Source organism: Protopterus annectens, chromosome 7.part0 (genome assembly GCF_019279795.1).
Source record: "Protopterus annectens isolate FY-2018-M chromosome 7.part0, PAN1.0, whole genome shotgun sequence".
NCBI classification, from domain to species: domain Eukaryota; kingdom Metazoa; phylum Chordata; order Ceratodontiformes; family Protopteridae; genus Protopterus; species Protopterus annectens.
Genome location: NC_056739.1, coordinates 104,102,765 through 104,125,097, shown reverse-complemented (window position 1 = coordinate 104,125,097; position 22,333 = coordinate 104,102,765). Strand labels below are relative to the sequence as shown.

The following is a 22,333-nucleotide window of genomic DNA, read 5'->3' as shown; positions in this document are numbered from 1 at the left end:
ACTCGGTCTATTGTTTTAGTTGTTTCCATGAGCCAAACTGATGTATTGTGAACAGTTATTTAACCAAAGATTGAATTAACCCAATAAATATTTGATTTGGATTGGGTGTGGAGTGCTTAATTTTTTTCATGTTTGGTGGATTATCGGTTCTGTGCACCTTATGTTGGTTTGTGCACATTTTAATGTTGATATATATATATATATATATATATACATACACACATATATATATATATATGGGTCCACTTTACATGATCGAAAATTCAAATGTTTGACTTTCATGTGGCCGAGAACATATAATCGAACATTTAAATGTTCAAACATGTAAAAATAAATAAGTAAATAAAACAACAAAATAAAAAACTAAACATTGCACCCCTCCACGCCCCCCGCTATTTAAATATAACAACGCCGAGAACGCACTACATTGCGGAAAAGAGAAATCTTCCCGTTCCACACTCTATGGAGATCTCCATTCAGACTGTTCAAACTTTTAAAAGTTTGATCATATGGTCTCGGCCATATGAAAGTAAAGCTTTTGAAAGTTTGATCTGAAGGGGACCCATATTATATATATATATATATATATATATATATATATATATATATATATATATATATATACAAGAAACCACTTGGCACGACAGGACCCGGAAGCACATAAACAAAGGCTTTCAAAATAAGCAGATGAAGAAATCAAACAGCTGCTAGGTCTCCAAAAAGATCCTTTAATATAACAAGGCAAAGTAAAAATCCACAATATCTTCCAAGCGCTTTCACTCGACCACTTATGAGCTTTTCAAGGCAAAAAACATTGCTGGAAGTTCATTCACATTAAATAGTTCCAGAATCATCACATGACTTCCTGTGAACCTTTCCCAACAGGAAAATCACCATATAAGGAAATTCTAAAATGCATTCTTATTATCATTAAAAATAATTCATTTTCTAAAAATCTTGGCAACTAGATACCATATTAAACATAAAATCAAATCAAACTGTTAAAATGTGGCAAAAAACAATTCTGCAAAATATTTTTATAATCACAAATAAATGCAGTGACCCCTTTACCCTCGGGGGTAAAATCAAAACTCCAAATTGAAACCTAGAATTACTGAATAGCATTGTAAAACATTTCATTTTACTTATTATTAATTTTTTTTTTCATTATTTTACATTGTGGCTGGAAATCAGTATTTTTCTTTAAAGATTAGAGATTGCTTATTCCTGTTTGATACTCTGCAGAGCCTCTCGGAGGCCTGGATGCTCTGGTCATAGCTATCATTTATTTTGATATTTAATTTTCAGAAATGGACACTCCTTTAGAAGGGCATGAAGACACTCTGTTGGGAGCATTACCATATTATTTTGGTGAAGGGACACAGCTGGAAATCTGTGTCAAGCTTTCCCAGATGTGTTTGGATGTATGAGTTTTAAATTTACTTTGAGTGTGAGTGTATCAGAGGTCTTAAACTGGGACAGATTGCTCTGGTATAAGAAGAAAATACATTTGGGGTGGACAGAGGTATAAAGTCCAGTCCCAGGAAAATACAGTGTGTTGCTGTTGTGCTCTTAGGGGAAAATTGTGAAATATTACTTCTGTTTAAGGGAGAGGCACATACTGGTGTCAGTAGTGTGGACTGAAACTCTTAGTTACTGACCTACGACAGTAAGGGACGTCATTTAATTGTTGGTAGTCTGGTGGGCTATAGCCGGACATCACATTTACTGATGGCAGTCTGGTGGGATATAGCCAGATGTCACATTATTGATGCCAGTGGTGTGGGATTTTTAATTGGATTCCAGTGGCCTGTGGGTAGTTGTCACTAAGGTGTGCACTCTTGACAGCCACATGATAAACATTCAGAATTTCAATCCACCACAGTTTTATTTTTTGTAGTTCCAATAAACAAAACTCCAACAAGTAAAATCCAAAAAAGCACAGAGTTGCAAAAGGCAGTAGTGCTTCCAAAAGTTTTATTTGAACGTTGAATGTCATATAAATAGTGTAAAAGGTACTAACCAGTACTAGTAATAAAGGCTGCAAACGTATGAAACAGAACAATTCAATGTTAAGCGCTTTTTGTCCGGATTCTATCCGGACTTCTTCAGACAACAAACCGAAGTTAAAATCCTGTTTAAATAACCTCTCCTTGTAAAACTGGCCTATCAGGTCACAGTGTTCTCAAGTTTTAAAGCTATATTTACTTTCGCTCAAGTGAGCGCAATTACTGCATAAAACTGTTTAAAATATTTAAAATGTAATGCATGAAATACGATACCATAAATAGCAGAAATCTGCCTGTGTTATAAATCCTTTCCTTACAATAATGTATACAGTACAAACTGTCAATGATTAATAAATAGTTATTAGTTTGATCAGCAACCATTTACTGTTGAAACATTTTTCAATGATGTCTACTTTTATATAAGTGACATCTAGATTTTATGCTTAAAGCTGTTAATCAATTACTTGGCTACTTATAAAGTTAGTGCTATAAATACAAAAGTACAATTTAAACAATAAACCTTGTATACTATACTGTGAATAACCCACTATTTCTTTGTTGGATTCTACCTGACCTGTCTTCTGACACGCAATACTTGTGTTATGTAATGAAAATTCTTACAATAAACTATCTAAACTAAAATGTGTTAATATTTATATTTTACATACATGACAGGTAAAGTTAGGAATATGGATAGTCTGTGGAAGTGCTCGTCAGCGGTAAATAAAAAAATATATGTACTTATTGTTAGACTTCATTTACAGAAGAGAAAATCCATTCTTAAACGATACAATATTCCCTTTCACTAGCAAAAAATTATTTTAGTCAATAGCTTGTTGTACTTATTTGTCTTTACAATTAAACTTATAAAAACTAGTTAACTAGTGGTCCCTTTCATCTATATAAACTCTTAAGTTTCAGCACACATGCTATGGAGCACATTTCATTTAGTCCTGGTTCATTATTAGCTTCTAAACGTAGTTGCCAGTTAAGTTCACTTCTTTCTAAGAGTAGTTTAACTAAACTGTCGTCTGTGTATTTTTTGTTGTTATTTTCTATACCTTGGCTTATGTGGGAAATGATCTTGAATTTAAAATTATGTTCAACATTTTGGTCACAATGTCTAGCTAAAGCATTGTCGGTTTTCCTCTTTTTAATTGCATATACAGGTTCATAAATCCTGTCTCTCAATCGACGGTCGGTTTTACCGACATAAAATGCTGGACATTGTTGACATTGGGCCAAATATACAACTGATCTTGTATTACAGCTGTATATTTCTCGAATGTAAATTTTTTTCCTTTCTAATCATGAAACAATTCCCGCTGTCTATATAGCTACAATATTTACATGCTCCACATTTGTGTGTACCTGCATTGTTCTTTTTAGGTTTGTAAGAAGTTTCTAATACGTTTTTCATGTTGAAACCCTGTCTAAATGTAATCATAGGGAATTCACCTATTTTGTTGAATATATCTTTGTCTATTAACAAGTAGTACCAGTATTTTCTTACTGCTTTTTGAATGTCTACTGTTACAGGGCTATATGTAAAAAAATAAACGAAAGAGAAAAATTTTTATTAATCATAGGTTCATACTAGGCTATCTGCCCTAGGGCATTTATAAGCCTAGCCAGAGTGTGTTTGGCTTTCGCCACCCATTTTAAATTAATTTTGCTATGCCCTTTGTCGAGGTTAGTATACTGTGCCTCTGTCTAACAGTGACACAGAAGTGATACCCAGGGTAAACCTACGATCTCCCTTCCACTCATCAAGATTCCTCTTGAAGAGAGTCAATGAGGGACTCTGCCTAACCTGGACTGGGATTTTATTCCAGAGTGAAGGGAGCCTCTGGGTTATGAATCTGTCCCTCCAGCATGTCCTATTTATTTCAGTGCTGAGGTTCAAGTCTCTCGAGCGCGTAGCTCGATGGGATTTGGATTTTCTGAGGTGCAGCATGTCCATTAATTCCGGGTTGGACATGGCTTTATACGTCAGGCACAGATCGCCTCTGAGCAGGCGGTATGCCACTGAGTAGAGCTGGAGTTTCTTTAACCGGGCAGCATATGGCATCTGTTTGAGCCCTTTGATCCTCTTGGTGAGGTACTTTTGGGGTCTTTCCAGTTGCTGCAGGTGTCTGGTAAGGTACATCCCAAATGGGGCATCGTACTCAATTATGGGCCTGATGAGGGATGAGTAAAGAGGCACGATGACATCCCCTAATCTAGATGTGAATCCCTTCATGATTAGGTGGGCTATATAAAATGTTTTTCTAACCACTTTGGCCACGTGGTTGTCAAAAGAGAGATTGCTATCAACTTGGGTCCCCAGGTCCCTAATTACTTCTTCTGTACTTAATGGATTACCACCTATGTGGTAATTTGTGGGCACTTTGTTTTTGCCAAAGGGGATGACTATACACTTTTTGGCGTTTAGCTTGAGGCCATGGCTCTGGCACCAGTTGTCTATTTCTATGAGGCCCTTTTGGAGGATGCTTGTGTCGGCTGGAGAGTCGATTATGGTGCCCAGTTTGTAGTCATTTGCGAACTTGGTCAGCCACAGTCCTTCTGTGTTTGCCTGTACCTCCGAGAAATATATACCGAACAAGAGAGGTCCCAGGACTGAGTCTTGTGGGATGCCACTTGTAACTGGTTTGGAGTCTGACATGGCTCCAGCAATTCTAACCATGTGGGTTCTGTCCTTGAGCCAGTTTGCAACCCATCTAGTGACATAGGGGTTTATATTTAAGCTGGTGAGCTTATCTATAATGCCCGAGTGGGGTATTGTATCGAAGGCTTTTGCGAGGTCCAGGTAGGCTGTGTGGACCACCTTCCCCACGTCAATGGCCTTGGTGACTGTTTCAAAGAAATTGACCAGGTTTAAGAGGCAGGATCTGCCCTTAACAAAGCCGAACTGGGTAGGATCCAGTGTCTGTAGGTCCCCAATATCTTTATTTATGAGGTCCATGATGATCCTTTCCATAGCTTTGCAGACCAAGCTAGTCAGGCTTATGGGGCGATAGTTTCCAGGATCCGTTGAGGCACCACCTTTGTGGAGAGGGACCACTGTTGCTGTACGCCACTCTTTGGGTACATATCCTGTAGTAAGGCTGAGATTGAACAGTAGTTTTATGTTTGGGTTTAGCTCTTCTTAGAGTTCATGTAGGACGCAGCCCGGGACACCGTCTGGTCCCATTGATGCTGTGTTTTTTGCTTTGGAGAGGGCGGCTCTTACCTGAGCATCTTGGATGTCAGGGTGGCAGCACTCTGTTGGGCTAGATATTCACCCTTTTGGTGGGGAGGGAGAAGTCTGCGCTGAACCTGTCAGCTAGGATGTTGGCAATGTCTGTGGGTTCGGTGTATTTTTTGTCATTTTGGACTAATTCTGAGCATATCTGGGAATTCCCACCCAGGTTCCTAACATAACTAAAGAAAGCCTTGTGTTTATCCTTAGTGTTCTGTGCAATTTTTCTCTCGAAGCTGGCCTTAGACGATTTTATGAGTGCCCGTAGTTTTTTGCTAATACTGATCAGAGATGCCTTCCTTTTTGGGATTTTGCTCTATCATGTAGTAGCTTCCTCCTTCTATTGTATAGTTTGTTTATGGCTGGGGTCCACCAGACAGGACGTCTGCCTTTGGAGGATTGGGTCTTGGTTTTATTTGGGATTGCATGATCCATGCATTCCTGAAGGTGTTCATAGAATGTGTTTATAAAGGATTCTGTGGTCCGGGCCGTATTTTCCACAGGCCCGGGGACTTTGAAGGATTCCACCTCGGTTTTGAGGAGTGTGAAATTTGCTTTAGAGAAGTTTTTCACTGTGGTTTTCTGGGCAGGGGGTGGGGTCGGGATGTGAATATCCAGTGAGATTAGTTTATGGTCTGATCTTACCAGTGAGGGATACACTTCTGGTCTGGAGCATAGAGTCCCCATGTTGGTGATGATCAGGTCCAGCATGTTTTCCCCTCTTGTGGGAGTGGTAACAAGTTGTTCCATAGCATTTGAGTTTATAAATTCTAGGAACCTTTGGGCTAGGGTGTTGGAGCTAGAGTAATGCTCCCAGTCTATGTTTGGGTAGTTGAAGTCGCCCAATATAATGGTGTTTGGAGAGACCTTCATATTTTCCAGTGTTCTCAGGAAGGCCGAGTGGGGTTCCTGGGTTTGGGAGGGTGGTCTGTAGCAGGCTATAAACTGGAAGGCAGTTTTACCCACTGTTAGTTGCACATGGATAGTCTCTGATGCTTTGTGCTGTGCCACCAACCTGGAGGTGTGGGTATCTTTGACGAATATTGATACTCCCCCTCCTTTTCTGGTTCGGTCCAAGTTTTGGGGCCGAAAAGCATGGTATGAAGTATAACCTGGTAGTGCTGGGCTGCTCTCGGGAGCCTTGAACCAGGTTTCTGTTACTGCACAGATATCGATGTTCTCCATGCTAAGAAGAGTTTCGAGTGTGTGCATCTTGAGGTTTAGACTTCTGACGTTGAGTAGCATTACTCTTAGTTTCTTATCCCTTTTGATACCTATGGAGGTGGGTTTGTCTTTTGAGCCTTGCCTAAAAAAGGCACTATGGGGGTAGCAAGAGCCTTTGCCAATATCCAAAAGCCCAGGGGTGACAGGTGCAAGCCGTCCCTAGCGAAGCATCGTGGATTGTCGAGCATGTCATCCCAGGCTGATAGGCATTGGAACCCCTTTGAATGACACCAATACTTAAGCCAATTGTTGAAATTGATCCTCTTGTCTTCATATTGTGGCATCATTCTTGGTGAGGGTAAGATGCTACTCAAGGTCAGGGTCATACCGGCCTGGGCTACATGCTCAGAGAGCTCCTCTATGTCTCTTTTCATGTAGTCCAGGGAGGTATGTCTCAGGTCATTCACACCAACATGGACAATGACCAAGTCATATTTGTAATTGCCTTAGAGTGACATGAGTGCGTGTGTTATGTGGCGGATCCTAGTGCCTGACAGGCAGCTCACCGTGACCTTCTCCTTGTTCAGCCTGGTGAGCAGGACGTCAGTGTGCCTGATGATAGAGTCACCTATTACAAGTGTATCAGGTGTGTTGTTCAGCCTTAAGGGCTGTGTTTGGCACAATGGCTTTGTGAGCTATGTGTGGCACGTGTTTTGCTTTGGGGTAATGGTTGCTTGGGTGTCTGCTTTGGTGGTCTCTGCTGCTTAGGCAGATTTTTATTTAGAGCCTCCGAGCATGTTTTTGTGTGTTTATGTGTTAGGTTTGCTGTCGTGGTAGGTCTATGTGAGACTGGAATTGTAGTGAGTGTGGTTTCCTTCTCCTCCTGACTGGTTACACCAGTACTGAGTTGAGAGAGCTTAGCCTCCAGTTTGGCTATATGGTTGCATCTCCCATATGTTGGAATTTGTTGGGAGGAGGAGAGGGTTGTCTGTGTACATGAGGCAGTTGTAGCATTGCCTCTAGATTCCCAGATTCACCAGCTGGGCCGGAGAGGAGATTGACAACTGACCTTTGGACATGCTAGAATAGTATTGGGAATTCCTTTATAATTGAAAAAAAGGGCCAATGGGAACAAGGTACTCAAGGGGAGTTTGTGAGGGTGTAGTGCTTTTAATTTTTTAGTGCTGACTTAGTGAGCAAGTGCCAGGTAACTTAAATGCAATGGGTTACAGGTAACTTAAATGCAAAAATGACAAACAGTAACTTTCTTTCAAGTGAAACAAGGAAATAAGTACATTAAGCAATGCAGATATCACTAGGGATCCACAGAAGCGCTGAAAAGCCACGTTTTAGGTGGAATTAGCGTTTCAGGGACATAACAAGCAAACAAACAACAAGCCTACAAACAAAGCTAGATTCAGCAGGCCTGGATCTAGTCTATGCTACAGCAAACAAGGTGTACCAATTTCAGTAAGAAACCGTTCAAATATGCAGGCACTATAAGCCTTTAACCAGAAATTCCCAGCTCAGAAGGGCATAGTCCAGCCTCTCCTCCCACAAGAGTGCAGACCATGAACCTTCTTAATGTAAAATAACTGGCCTGAAGCCCAAGTGCTTAAATCAGAACTAATACACTTTTAGAATAACAGACACTGAGTCCTCAATCAGCAGCTCCCAACTTAGAAGGATGTAAGCTACCTGTCCTGCCACCACAATGCAGGCCACAAACCTTCCTAATGTAAAACAACTGGTCTGAAGCCCAAGTGCTTAAACTAAAAGGCTTAGAATGAGTTACACCAAGCAGTAATAAATATAATTGAGTACTTTTAAGATGACACAAAAGCAAAATAAAGTAGGAAGAAACACAAATACAGTAAAAGCAGATAAAAAAAAAAGTGGAAAGAGAGAAAGGAATAGCAGAAACTAAGCTGATTGGCCTTCTCAAATGTTCTCCCTGTACTGGGTAGAATGATGTAATGACACTAGACTGGGAGGAGGGTCCCAGATCAAATTTACACTATTTGCAACTGCAAAGCCACCAACTATGAAAACACTATACCAACAGGGAGGTAGGGTGGGAAACAAACTGCAGAAATGTTTCTCACAGCTGAAAAGCAGCAGTGAGCCTTTAAATGAAAGTTTTAAACAGCTAAAGGAGCCTCTAGAAAAAAGAGTTTAACTGCAACAAGTTATCAGAAACAAACAACCCAACAGATGCTTAATAAAAGTGGACAATTTCCAGTTAATACCTCACACACAGTGAAACTAGTTAGAAAAATACACAGTACACAAAGTGCTATAAATAACAAAGAAATAAAGAACAAAATAAACAAAAAACAGGATACTTAATGTTATATATTATAGCTCCGAGTTTCCTCAGTGTCCTTCCTTCGATAAGCTCAGTGTGAAATGACAGAACACTCACAACTGAACTTCTTAGGTAACAAAAAGTTGAAACCTGAGACAGCTTTTAAGAAAGAAATCTCAAAAGAACCAGTGAGGTGCTTGGTCTAAGCTGTAGTCCAGGTGACCTCAGTCAGCCAATGACCTCAAACAATTCTCTCTCACTGAAATGCCTGATGGCTTTGGCTAAACCAAGATGTCCCTAAATATGTACTCAGACACACAGCCTCCACAAACACTAGGCCCAAATACAAGCCTGAATATGGAAATGCTACAAATATCCCCACTACTTAGAACAAACTGCAGAAATGTTATTCACAGCTGAAAAGCAGCAGTAAGCCTTTAAATGAAAGTTTTAAACAGCTAAAGGAGCCTCTAGAAAAAAGAGTTTAACTGCAACAAGTTATCAGAAACAAACAACCCAACAGATGCTTAATAAAAGTGGACAATTTCCAGTTAATACCTCACACACAGTGAAACTAGCTAGAAAAATACACAGTACACAAAGTGCTATAAATAACAAATAAAGGACAAAATAAACAAAAAACAGGATACTTAATGTTATATATTATAGCTCCGAGTTTCCTCAGTGTCCTTTCTTCGATAAGCTCAGTGTGAAATTGATAATCATAGGTTGTTCAAAAGGTGTTGTAATAGACCTCTCTTCCTGAACCATATCTCTTACTTCAGTATTAATGGTATTTATTGATGTCACCATACAGTTATCTAAGATCGGTTTATAAATGCCTGAATTCCTTTTCACTTTTACTTCACGAAAGATGTCTAATAGGAACCATGTAGGATAACCTCTGTGTGCAAACATTTCGTACAACAGTTTACACTCCTCCTCAAATTCTCTTTCTGTACTCATCATTCTAGCTGCACGTACCAGTTGCCCCTTCACATCTGATTTTTTCTGTTGTAATGGGTGAGAACTGGTAAAGTGCAAAAAAGAATTTGAATATGTGTTCTTTCTATATATTTTTGCAGTATATCTGCCTTCTTGTCTATTTTTACATAGTTCCACATCTAAAAAGTGAGTCTTATGTTCTTGGAAATTTTTAGTAAATTTTAGAAAAATACCTGTTGAGTTAAAAAAAAGTCTACTAATTTATCCGCTGTAATACTATCTCCATTAATTATTATACAGATATCGTTCAGGAATCTTTTATAAAAAAAACAATTTTCTCTTTCCATTGACTTTGGAAAATATAGTTGGATTCCCAGTAGGCCATCACCAAGTTAGAAAAACTCGCTCCTACTGGGGACCCCATAGCTACTGCAATTTTCTGAAGAAATAACCTATTGTTAAATGATATATAATTGTTTTTCAAGATAATATCTAACAGTTGTTCTACCAACCTACTGTCATTTTCAGTTGCCCTCTTATTTTTTATGAACTCAACAACTCATTCAATCCCCAAGTCTTGGGGTATAGATGAGTATAAATCACATACATCAACTGTAAGGAAGTTGAATTCTTCGTTAAACGTTAATGTTTTAATTTAATCTAAAAAGGACCATGAGTCTTTACAAATTTGTTTTTCTTTTTCCACATATTTCTTCAATATCAAGTCTACAACTTTCGCACAAGGGTATGTAATGGACTGTCTTGCTTCAACCAAAGCTCTTAAAGGTGGATCAATCAACCCCTTATGAATTTTAGGTATACCAAACACCTGTGGTATTTTAGGGGACAGCATGGTTAGGTAATGGTTTAAGTGTACACCTGTTAAGCAGTTTATAAATAAATCACTAATAAACATTTTAATTCTGTTGTATGCTGTGTTTAGTTGGTTTAAACTCACTTATTCATATGTTTCCTTCTCTAATACTGAAACCATTTTCCTATTATAGTCTTCTTTATACATAACTACTAGACCCCCTCCTTTGTCTGGTTTCATAAACCTGATTGGGAGGCTACGGAATAGTGTTAACAAGTGCCGTTCTTCTGTAGTTATATTCTCAATATTTCTTTGTTTTTTTATTGTTAACCACTATCTGCCTGAATTCATGTTCACATAAGAACTCAAACATATTGATAATAGGGTTACATGGTGGGTTAAATGTACTGGCTAACCTTAATTCATTGCTACTGTATGAGGAATTCCCCATCAATACAGTCAGATTTAACTTACGGATGAACAATTTAAAGTCAATCAGTAGTTCCGCAAGGTTACATTTGTTAGTCGGTACAAATGTAAGCCCCTTCGAAAACAGTTAAACTAAAGTCTCATCAATATGGCATTCCGTGTAGTTATAAATTTTAAAATCTCCTTCACCATTCAGTATTACTTTACATGATGGGAGTATTTGTTCCTGTTGATGCTGCGGGTGTTGTATCGCTTCTTGGGGGGAAATTGTGGGTTGGGCTTCCAGCTGTTCCCCCTCTGTAGTTTTTTTGTTGTGGTTGTTGTTGATGCCACTGGTTTTGATTATGGTATTGTAGAGGGGATTGACCTTGGTGGTTGTGGCCCCTGGTTGTATCTCCGTTCTGTACGTCATTAAAAACACCAGCATTGATGTAATCTGCATTGTTGATCTCATCTTCATTCTGGGGTGTACCCGACCTCATGTTTGGTACTGTATATTGTTCAGATCTAGTAAAATGCCCCTGTTCAGAGGGCTGCTCTCCCCTGTTCCAATTTATATTGTTCTGTGAACTTGGGGGTTTTGGATATGCAGTACCCTCTGCATAAGCTTTCAAGTCTCTTTGTAGTTTTTTGACCTTAGTGTTTTTCAGTTTCTCAAGTTGTTGTGCTATGCTAGTGAAGGTTCAGTTGTAGTCATATTGATAACAGTCAAATGCTGTGTCTTTTTTTATATCTCTTTCCAAGGCTAAGGTTTCTACAGTCATTTTATTTACTGTTATTTGATAGTGTATAACCATACATTTTAAAAGATCTAAACCTTGGTTATTGAATAATTGTATTAGTTCCTTATGGAACTCAGATCCTTCAATCAGGCCCATGGGGTACAAACAGTATCTTAACCCTTTTGGAACTATTTTCTCTTTTAGGCATTTGTTAAAGTAGTTAAGCTCTAGTTGCAATTTTTTAATTTTCAAAAGTTTGTTGTCAAATAATTTCAGTTTTTCAACCAAAGAACCATTCCCTTCGTTAAAAAAGTCAGTGTTATTACTTGCCTGTGGGTTGTCCAGGTTAAGTTAGTCACTCAACCAGTTTGTAATATCCTGTGTGTCATTTAATCCTGGTGAGGTTATTCTTTCATTATTATCTATTGCCAAGTTGGTGGAAGTCCCACTCGGCTCGCCCATAGGTAAACACTTCTCTTGGTTGTTTCCTGACATTTGGGAGGAACTTGTTTTTTGCATGTGTTGCACAGAAGACCTCAAACGGTCAGTGTTCATAGTAGATGAATTGCCATTTAGGCTGGTTACCAAATCCACTCTGGCTGTCAAACGTTCCAGCCATTCATTCATCAACTCTAGTAGTTGGGTAAGGTTACCCTTCTCTGGTTCGTCACTGTGTATGGAAACATCCATATCTGCCATCGGTCGTCAGTGCTAACAAACAAACACGAACTAGCACCAATAAATGAAACTCCAACAAGTAAAATCCGAAAAAGCACAGAGTTGCAAATGGCAGTAGTGCTTCCAAAAGTTTTATTTAAACATCGAATGTCACATAAACAGTGTAAAAGGTACTAACAAGTACTAGTAATAAAGGCTGCAAACGTAGAACAATTCAATGTTAAGCGCTTTTCGTCTGGATTCTATCCAGACTTCTTCAGACAACAAACCGAAGTTAAAATCCTGTTTAAATAACCTCTCCTTGTAAAACTGACCTATCAGGTCACAGTGTTCTCAGTTTAAAAGTTTTAAAGCTATATTTATTTTCGCTCAAGAGCGCAATTACAGCATAAAATTGTTTAAAATATTTAAAATGTAATGCATGAAATATGATACAATAGCAGAAATCTGCCCGTGTTATAAATCCTTTCCTTACAATAATGTATACAGTACAAACTGTCAATGATTAATAAATAACTATTAGTTTGATCAGCAACCATTTACTGTTAAAACATTTTTCAATGATGTCTACTTTTATACAAGTGACATCTAGATTTTAAGCTTAAAGTTGCTGATCAATTACTTGGCTACTTATAAAGATAGTGCTATAAATACAAAAGTACAATTTAAACAATAAACCTTGTATACTATATATGTTTTGTTTATTTTTTGTAGTTAGATAGGTATAGCAGGCAAGGATGTCAGCAGTAGATTTTAGCAAGCTGTCAAAGATCCAGTTAGCTAAGGAGTGCAAAGCCAGAGGACTGATGCATGCCAACCTGACCAAGGAAGCAATGATTTCAGCCTTGGTTGCAGCCACAGCTTCGACCATCTGTTCAGAGGATATCCAGTTTGGTGCTGGTGATGGGCAGCCTGCCGGGACAAGACAGTCCACATTTTCTTCAGAGGACCTGAGAATACGTCTGGAGTTAAGGAGCTTGTAACTAGAGGCTGAGGAGAAGCTGCACCAATGTGAACTGGAGGACAAATGTCTTGAACTGGAATTAGCAGAGAAACTGCCCCTGGGGACCCAATGTCTGGAGGCTGAAGAAAGGGAAAGAATGTGATGTTTGGAGGCTGGGGAGAAACAGCATCAACATGAATTGGAAACCAAACATCTTCAACTGGAATCAGCAGAGAGGCTGAGGCGATTAGAAGCTGAGGACAATGAAAGACAGTGCCAGCATGAAATGGAGCTTCAAACCCTTCGAGAGGATCATGGATGTAATGGAGAAGGGAATAACCGGACCCCAAAAACCATACAGGTCAGTAAACATTTTCCTCAGTACAGGGATGGGGTGACTTTGATAATTCTATTCATATTTTTGAGAGGGTATGTAGACATATGATGTTGACCATGAGCTCTGGGTTAGGCTCCTGACTCCCCTACTCCATGGTAAAACTTTTCAGGCTGTAGCAACGTTAAATGATGTAGACTGACTTATGATAAAATGAAATGTTGCTTGCTTGACTGTTGTAAACTCCTGAAGCTTATAGAAAAAAGTTCTGTGAACACAGACACAAGGCAGATGAAAGTATACGAGATTATATTGCTGACTTAAAGTACTTACTTCCACAGATGGGTGAATGGGTGTCAGGTCACCACATTTGAGGAACTGGCAGATCTTTTGTTGAGGGAACAAGCCCTTAGTACTTTGCCTGCTGACATGAGAGTCTGATTAGCAGACAGTGAGTGCAACTCTGCAGAGGAGTTGGGGAGAAAAGGGGATCTCTACTTGGCAAGCAGAGCACCACTGCATAGGAAAGGGATACCCAGTGCTGTACATGGACATAAGGGAACCCATGGGGGGCAGTCTAAACCACTCCAAGAGAGTACACCAGTAACGGGAGAAACTACTAATCCAAGTGCATGGTTAGGGATTAGATGTTTCAAGTGTAACCAGAGAGGACACACAGCAGCCAGATGTCCATCAAGGCAAGGTGAGAAACAAAAGGTGAGGGAGCCAGCAAGTGATGATGACAAATTGCCAGTGGTAAGTTGTTTAGAAACAACTGGGGTGCCAAATTATCACCGAAATTTATATCCAATCTTGGTAGATGGTAAACAGGTAACTGTTAAAAGGGACGCAGCTGCTGATATAACCATTGTGAGGCCTGCAGTGGTTAGAGAAGAGCAGTACTTGCTTGGGCAGTCCACTCCAGTTAGAGCTTTGGGAGGGATCCTGTTCCAAATACCTTTGGTTAGGGTTCATCTTGACTGGAGGGTGGAAGAGGAAGCAAGCAAGTAGGTGTGTTTGAGGATGTTCCTGCAGATGTCCTGATAGGGAATGACTTTGATGATGCACTACCTTGTGTGCATGCAGTGACACGCAGTCGGGCTTGGATAAAGGCAAGTAGGTCCGGTAGTCTGGGAGAGACACAGAAAGATCTCGTACCTGAAGTTAGGACTGGTGTGGTGGCTGGTTCAGAGAAAGTGCTGATAGAAGTAGGTTTGAAAGTGAGCCACAGCTGCTGGTGGGTACTGGTGTTCCCTTGGACACGGTGACCGTGAGGATGGAGGCGAGTGGTCGTACCCACAGTGACAGCGAGGCACAGCTGTCAGAAGTGACTAGGCTTGTTGGGGAAGGTCGCAAAGGTAGAGTTGAGACAGGCTCAACTTACGGATCCTAAGTTACAAAGCTTTAGGGGGATGGCTAAGGAGGCACCTGAGGCTCAAGAAAGAGGGGAGTCCATATACTGAAACAAAGGTTTGTTGTATAGAGAGTGGACTCCTAGAGGTGAGCTAGAAGGTGGAGTAATACAGCAGTTGGTAGTGCCTAGAGCTTATCATCTGCCACTCTTAGCCATAGCCATAGCACGACATTCCTTTTTCAGGTCATATGGGCATAAGATGTACTAAGAGACGTATTATGCAAAATTTCTATTGGCCCGGGATTGCGAGGGATGTGCTAGGATACTGGTGGACTTGTGAATAGTGCCAAAAAGTTGGTAAAGCAGGGTGCAAGGCTAAGGCTCTGTTAATGCCTTTGCCTGTTATCGAACAGCCATTTCCGAGAGTGGTCCTGGATATTGTGGGACCCCTGAGTATTCCAAGCTCTACAGGAAAGAAATACAGTTTGGTGGTTGTAGACTATGCTACCAGATATCCTGAGGTGATGGCTCTATCGTCTATTGAGGCAGAGAAGGTGGCAAATGCTTTGCTAGCAATCTTCAGCAGAGTAGGGTTTCCATGGGAAATACTGACTGACCAAGGTGCGAACTTCATGTCAGACCTGCTGACTTGCTTGTGGAAGTGTTGTGGGGTGAAACATCTAAAGACCACCCTCTACCATCCCCAGACTAATGGTCTTGTGGAGAAGTTAAACTCTACATTGAAGACTATGCTATGGGCATTTGCAGACCAGTTTAAAAGGAAGTGGGACAAGTATTTGCATACAGGGAAGTACAGCAGGAATCTACAGGTTTTTCAACCTTTGAGTTGTTATACGGGGCATAGAGTGAGGAGACCTTTAGATTTAATTTGAGATGAGTGGGAAGGTGAAAGTGAATCTCACAAAGGGTCTGGTTGTGGCTTATGTTCTCAACTTTCAGACAAGACTTAAGGAGCTCATGGGTCTAGCTCAAGAGAACCTAGCAGAGTCCCAACAACAAGGTGATGGTGCTTGTTCCTGTTAGACATAACCAGCTGCAAGCAGCTTGGGAGGGACCCTTTGAGGTAGTGAGGAAAATCAATGATGTCAAACTACATTGGTCAGTTTGTACCCTTGTCTTCTACCTACCAAACTGTACCATGTGAATATGATGAAAGGGAGGCCCTAGTACTGAGCATTCATAGTGAATGGCAGGAGGAGTCTGAAACGGATATCACAACTGATCTTTTGGGCGAGTCTAGGATTGACACCTCTGTGGAAGAGACTGCCATATCGCAGCAACTCCTAATCATGTCCGGGAGATAAAAAACCTATTGCAGGAATATGGAGATATGTTCACAGGGAAACCTGGGTGTACTGACTTGGAGCAGCACCATGTGGACACAAGACCTCAAAAACCTACTAAGCAGGTTACTTACAGAATACTTGTGAGAGAGTGAAGCAGACTCTGAAAGAAGAAATAAGGGAAATGCTAGAAGTGGGGATAATTCAAGAGTCTAACAGTCCTTGGGCTTCCCCAATACTGCTAGTGCCAAAGAAGGATGGTAGTGTGAGATTCTGTGTAGGCTACCGGAAATTAAATAGTTGCACAGAGTTAGATGCATAACCCAAGCCAAGGACAGACAAAGCCTTAGAACAGCTGGGTGGGGGGTAGGTATCTGACCACTACTGATTTGACTAAGAGGTACTGGCAGGTATCCTTCACTTCTGCTGCTAGAAAAAGGTCAGCTTTTGTAACCCCTTATGGATTGTATGAATTTCCTAGGATGCCTTTTGGAATGAAAACTGCCCCAGCAAATTTCCAGAGGCTGGTAGACTGTATGTTGGTAGGAGCAAGGGAACATGCCCTAGCATACTTGGATGACATTGTTATTTATACCCACTCCTTGCAGGAACATCTCCAACATGTGAGGGAAGTCTTGGATAGATTAAGTAGGGCAGGATTAACCATTAAACTCAGTAAGTGTCAAGTGGGTATGGCAGAGGTCACTTACTTATGGCACATAGTAAAAAGTGATAAACGTAGGCCAATACCTGTCAAGGTGGAAGCTATTCAAGAGTGGCCAGTTCCTGCTACTAAGAAACAAGTGAGAGCATTTCTAGGGACAGTGCGGTACTATAGGAAATTTTTGCCCAATTACAGTACCATAGCTACACCCCTTATGGACCTAACTAGGAAGAATAAACCAGACAAGGTAATGTGGACGTGAACAAGCATTCCAAAAACAGAAACAGATTTCGGGAGGACCCCTTGTGTTAGATTAGAATAAAGAATGTATTGTACAGGTAGATGCTTCAAATAATGGGGTGGGAGCTGTGCTCAGCCAAGTTTCTGAAGAAGAAGAGCACCCACTGGTTTATCTGAGCCATAGACTCCAACCTAGACAAGAGTGTTATGCAGCTGTGGAGAAAGTGTTTGGCCATAGTGTGGGCATTGCAAAAGCTGCAGACCTATCTTTCTGGGAGGAAATTAATTGTACACACAGATCATAACCCTTTAACATGGCTTAATAGGGTCAGTAAGCAAAATGTCAAGTTACTGAGGTGGAGTCTAGGACTGCAAGCATTTGATATGAACAAACAACATAGCAGTTGGGTTAACAATGCCAATGCGGACAGATTGTCTAAGAGAGGAGTGGGTTAATATTCCCAGGTAGACCCATTTTTCTCAAGCGTCAGTTTTCAAGGGTCACTTGAAAATCATACTTGAGTCATAAGGGGGAATGTGAAGAAAATCAAAACACTGTCATCTGTGTTAGCATGTCTGGCAGGAGATTTTTGTTTACTGTCAGATTAACTTGTACTGTATGCCAGCAGGTCTAATTGTGAATATGCAAATAAGTTTTAAAAGTTGAGTAGTTCCCTGTATAAACAGAATGTTTAAAGAATCTCAATGTTTTGGTACATTTCTAACTGTGCATGTTTGAGAAGGACATTCTAAAGTACAAACTGTGGAGAATCAGCTGAACAGTGAGTGATGTCATTAGAATGTTCCTGGTTGCTAAGTGATTATTTAAACAGCTGATTGACAGAAAAATAACTTTTTCAAACAGCTGACTGTTATTTTTTAAAATAAGACAGTTGATATTGCACATTTTGTCAAGTGCTGAGCAGTTTGTGTAGTACAGTCAGTTAGTGCTGTGCAGTCAGTGGATACCAGGAAAAGAGAACTCACCAAAAACTGTAAACTTGGCTTTTGCCTTGCTGTTATCTGTTAGATTAGATCAGAGACAGTATTCTTTAGATTAGGAAAGTTTAGTTACTAAGCTAGAGTTTTTCTAGAACTGTCCTACAGTTTAATTTTACATTTCTGGTAACTGAAATCTGATGTTTATTGAAAGCTACTTATTTACATTCTTGTAATCATTTTACTTATTATTAGATTTTTTTATTACTTTACATTGTTGCTGGAAATCAGTGTTTTTCTTTAGAGATTAGAGAGTGCTTATACCTGTTTGATACTCTCCAAGTCCCCTCAGAGGCCTGGCTGCACTGGTCATAGCGATCATTTATTTTGATGTTTAATTTTCATAATTGGACACCCCTTTAGGACGGCATGAAGACACTCTGACTGGTGTCAGCACTACCATATTATGTTTGGGAAGAGAGACAGCTGTAAATCTGTGTCAGGCTTTCCCAGAAGTGTTTGGATGTGTGAGATTTAAATTTACTTTGAGTGTGAGTGTATCAGAGGTCTTAAACTGGGACACATTGCTCTGAAGTGTATAATAAGAAAATACATATGGGAGTGGACAGAGGTATAAAGGCTAATCCCAGGAAAATAGTGTGTGTTCCTGTTGTGCTTTTAGTTGAAAATTGTGACATATTACTTCTGTTCAAGTGACAGTCATATATTGGAGTCAGTAGTGAATACTGAAGCTCCTTTGTTACTGACCCAGGAGAGTAAGGGACATCTCTTAATTGTTGGCAGTTTGGTGGGATATAGTCAGACGTCACAGAGGTCCTTCACTGCAGAAGGTGATTTCTTATACTAGAAACACTTGTAGGTGAAGGTTACTGTTAACGGTGACTGTGTGAGCTATGTACCACTCGTAGATGGATAATGCATTTTGCTGTGCTTTAATGAAATTTGTCATGCTTGCTTCAACTAAAAATGAACAAAAGACGATAATCTTTACAACCAACAATCTGTATTAAATTTATAGAAGTGCAATGTTTGCAGTACACAGGAAGCAAAAACACAACAGAGATGCGAGGAGATAACTGTCCCCAGCGTTAAGGTAGAGGACTGACTTCACTTACTTGTTATTTGTGAAAAATGAAAAATAAATACACTTAAATGTTATCATATTAAACAACAGTAATAAACAGTCCAAAACTTCAGACGTTAAGAAACAACTTATTTCTTGCATAATCTACAAAACAAGTATCTTTGCTATTTGTTAATCTTCTGAAATACTCGAGCACTGGGAAATGGATTTCTTCTGAGACCAAAGTATTCATACAAATGTAGTTCCGAGACACGTTCTGTAGCATTTCCTAGGTTAAAGAAATATCACAAGAGATCTGCACTCTCTGCTGAAGTCAGTTCTGCAAATTTCCAAAGACTATCACTTCCGTATTATTTTATATTTTGCCAAATGATTACCTCTTTGAATAGCCAGGGATTATAGGTGTCTGCAGAAACTTTAGGCCTCGGTCCCAAATACTTTCATGATGTAGGAATCCATAACCACCAACCTTTGAAGATACAGGCTAAGCATTAGATTATATGTTTCCTGTTAACACACAGATAAATATTACAACAATACAATTGTAATGCATATGTATCTTTTTGTTTTTCTTTGGATTTTTCCTACACAGAAGGCTGTGAGGAGGTTTTTCCATATTAAAACTACAGGTCTGAATGGTTAATCTCAGTCTGAAAATGGGTTTGGAAAACCATGAACTCTGCTATGGCATCACAACTGTAAATGTTTTTTTCAACCAACAAAGTATTTAAACTACCAGTGTACTTATAAAATGAACATTTTATAAATAACTATCTCTACATGCTGTAATTAACCTAAGTGCTATATATTTCTAAAGCATCCCTTAATTTATAAGTACTATATATTTCTAAAACATCCCTTAATTTAGACATTGTGATTTCCATTTGCAGGCTGGGGTGTAGCATGGGCACCTCACCTTACAGAGCTTGAAGGTGTGCAGGCTCAGTACCAGGCAGGCACAGTGCTCTGGTCACCCAAGACATTTCCGTCTGATGTATCTTTTTGTGCCCACGACAATAGAACATACACACATCTATATTTGTTTGTATATGTATTCAAGTGAGTACACAGTATATGTCATAATACTTTTCACTGAAACAGCATTTGGTGAAATGAACTGACCAAACACAGCTTGGCAGACTGGGTAAAGTGAACAAATCAGGACTAAAATCATTACTATGCAAAGGGTAAGTCCCATACTGCCAGGTAGGGCTATGAATGATGTACTGTGAGAATGTAGGAGGGTTTACTCCCCTTTACAAACTAACAATCTTGCATGCTGACTTGTTTGACCTGACCAGCTTAGCTAACTTCTATTTGATAACTTCATTTTAATAACTGCATTCCTAGTGAAACTGCATTCAGTATTCTGACACGTAACCCTCAAGAATAATTACTGCTGAAAGACAATAAGACCTTTTCAAACTTTAAATTTTTAAAACATCATGTAGCCATTTTGTTTTCTCATATTCATTGCAAAACTAACACAAATCATTTTACTGTTTTGCGTACTTGAACTGTATTTGTCACAGGCTTAGTTAGCCACCTGGCAGTGTGAACCATTCGTTCTAGATGACAGCTACTGTTGGTGTGACACCCTGATTCTATGTGTAAAAATGGGAAAAGGGGGATTGCACATGGATGGATGTTTAAACTGTGCTCCTTCTTTTAAAGATCAGTTTATTTGAGCTCTCCACTTCCTATACTTACTCAACAAAAGTTCAGCACAGGTTTCTTGACTGCAAAACAGATATGTAACTCCTTATTATCAGATGGTCTTTATGAGTTCCAGGTGCAATGGAGGAACACCTGAGCACTTCAGTTTTCATAACATGTGGCTACAGTAAAAATATGTAAGTGCTCACCCTCACTGAGGCACACCTGTTTCATCCATGTTCACACTCCAGGCTTATGGGCATGCCCACTGATACAGTCCCAGTTCTTAACCTCATTTGAACTGGGCTCCACCTGTGACAAAATACAGCAACAACAAAGCTAAAGAAATGAACTTCTGTGCTCACAGAAATCTAGGCTGTAGTTTCAGACGGCAACATGATTATCAGACATTAGAAAGATGGCAGAAAGTTATATGGTACCCACTGCAAGGGGCCCTCTTCAAGATTAGCTGATACAATTAATAATCATGTAGCTGTTACATTTTTAATTGTCAGACAGGTAATCCCATTGGAAACAAGTGCCTCTTTTCAAGGGTGACCAAGCAGAATGCTTATCTGATTTGCTTAGAGTCAGTTTGTAATGGAAACTGAGGGAATTAAACACAAGACTACAAGCTGAAGTTTATTTACTCCTTGTAACCTTAATACCATGAATTAAACTGTTCAGCGGATATCATAATGAGAGGGTCGATATGCAGTAACTAGAACACTAAGGTGGCACCCCAACAGTATTCCAAAAGCAAATCTATCAAGGGCAAATGGAATTAGGGATGCCATTTTAAGAAGAGGAAAAAACAGACAAAGATCCATATCTTTTCCTCCCCTCCTTCCGCACCCATTCTGAAGAACAAATGGGATCTATTTCTCTTTCCTTTTTATTGTTTTGTTCTTTGTTTCCAGTTGTGAATATCTGCTGTTTCCCTAAATACTTACTCTCCTGATGGACTAAAGTGTCTGGCCTACTCTCCTGATAATGGGGGGTTTCTTATAAAGTTACCTGTCATGTTGTAAACTAAAACATTCTTGTTGAAGTGATGAGGACAGGGAAATCGCTAAATTTCGGTTTACCTTTTTCTGCAATATTTAACTTGTATTTTTCTGAATCTAGCACTTGTTCATTCCCTCAGAATTATGCTGGATCCCAAAATGTGCCAACATTTATTTTTACTACAGGAGATATCCAGTCCAACTGACGCAGATCTATTTTCTTACTGTAATCATTTGTGCATCTGTCTGCACTTACACAACCTGTGAAGGTGGAACCATATCTGACACTATGCATCCAGGGGTGAAGAATGCATCTTCCTCTTTTCTAAATCTATGGCTAAAAGTTTGGGAAATGAAACGAATGGCAGAGAAAAAGTTGAGACAGCTTTCATGAAGAAATAAAGCATTTGGGCAGACTCTGTCTATGTGGAACAACAAAAAGGGCTGTTTATACACAAGACTATGCAACTCAGATGT

General features: G+C 39.6%; 1 protein-coding gene across 4 annotated transcripts in view; it reads right to left on the bottom strand.

Moving 5' to 3' along the window:
- Window positions 1–22,333, bottom strand: part of LOC122806263 (chemokine-like protein TAFA-5) — a 576,893-nt gene that overhangs the window by 68,696 nt on the left and 485,864 nt on the right. For all 4 annotated transcript variants that reach the window (XM_044076530.1, XM_044076532.1, XR_006365497.1 and 1 more), the window contains one exon: window positions 19,571–19,662. In XM_044076530.1, the coding sequence (XP_043932465.1) occupies window positions 19,571–19,662 (92 nt within the window). The remainder of the gene's footprint in view (window positions 1–19,570; window positions 19,663–22,333) is intronic.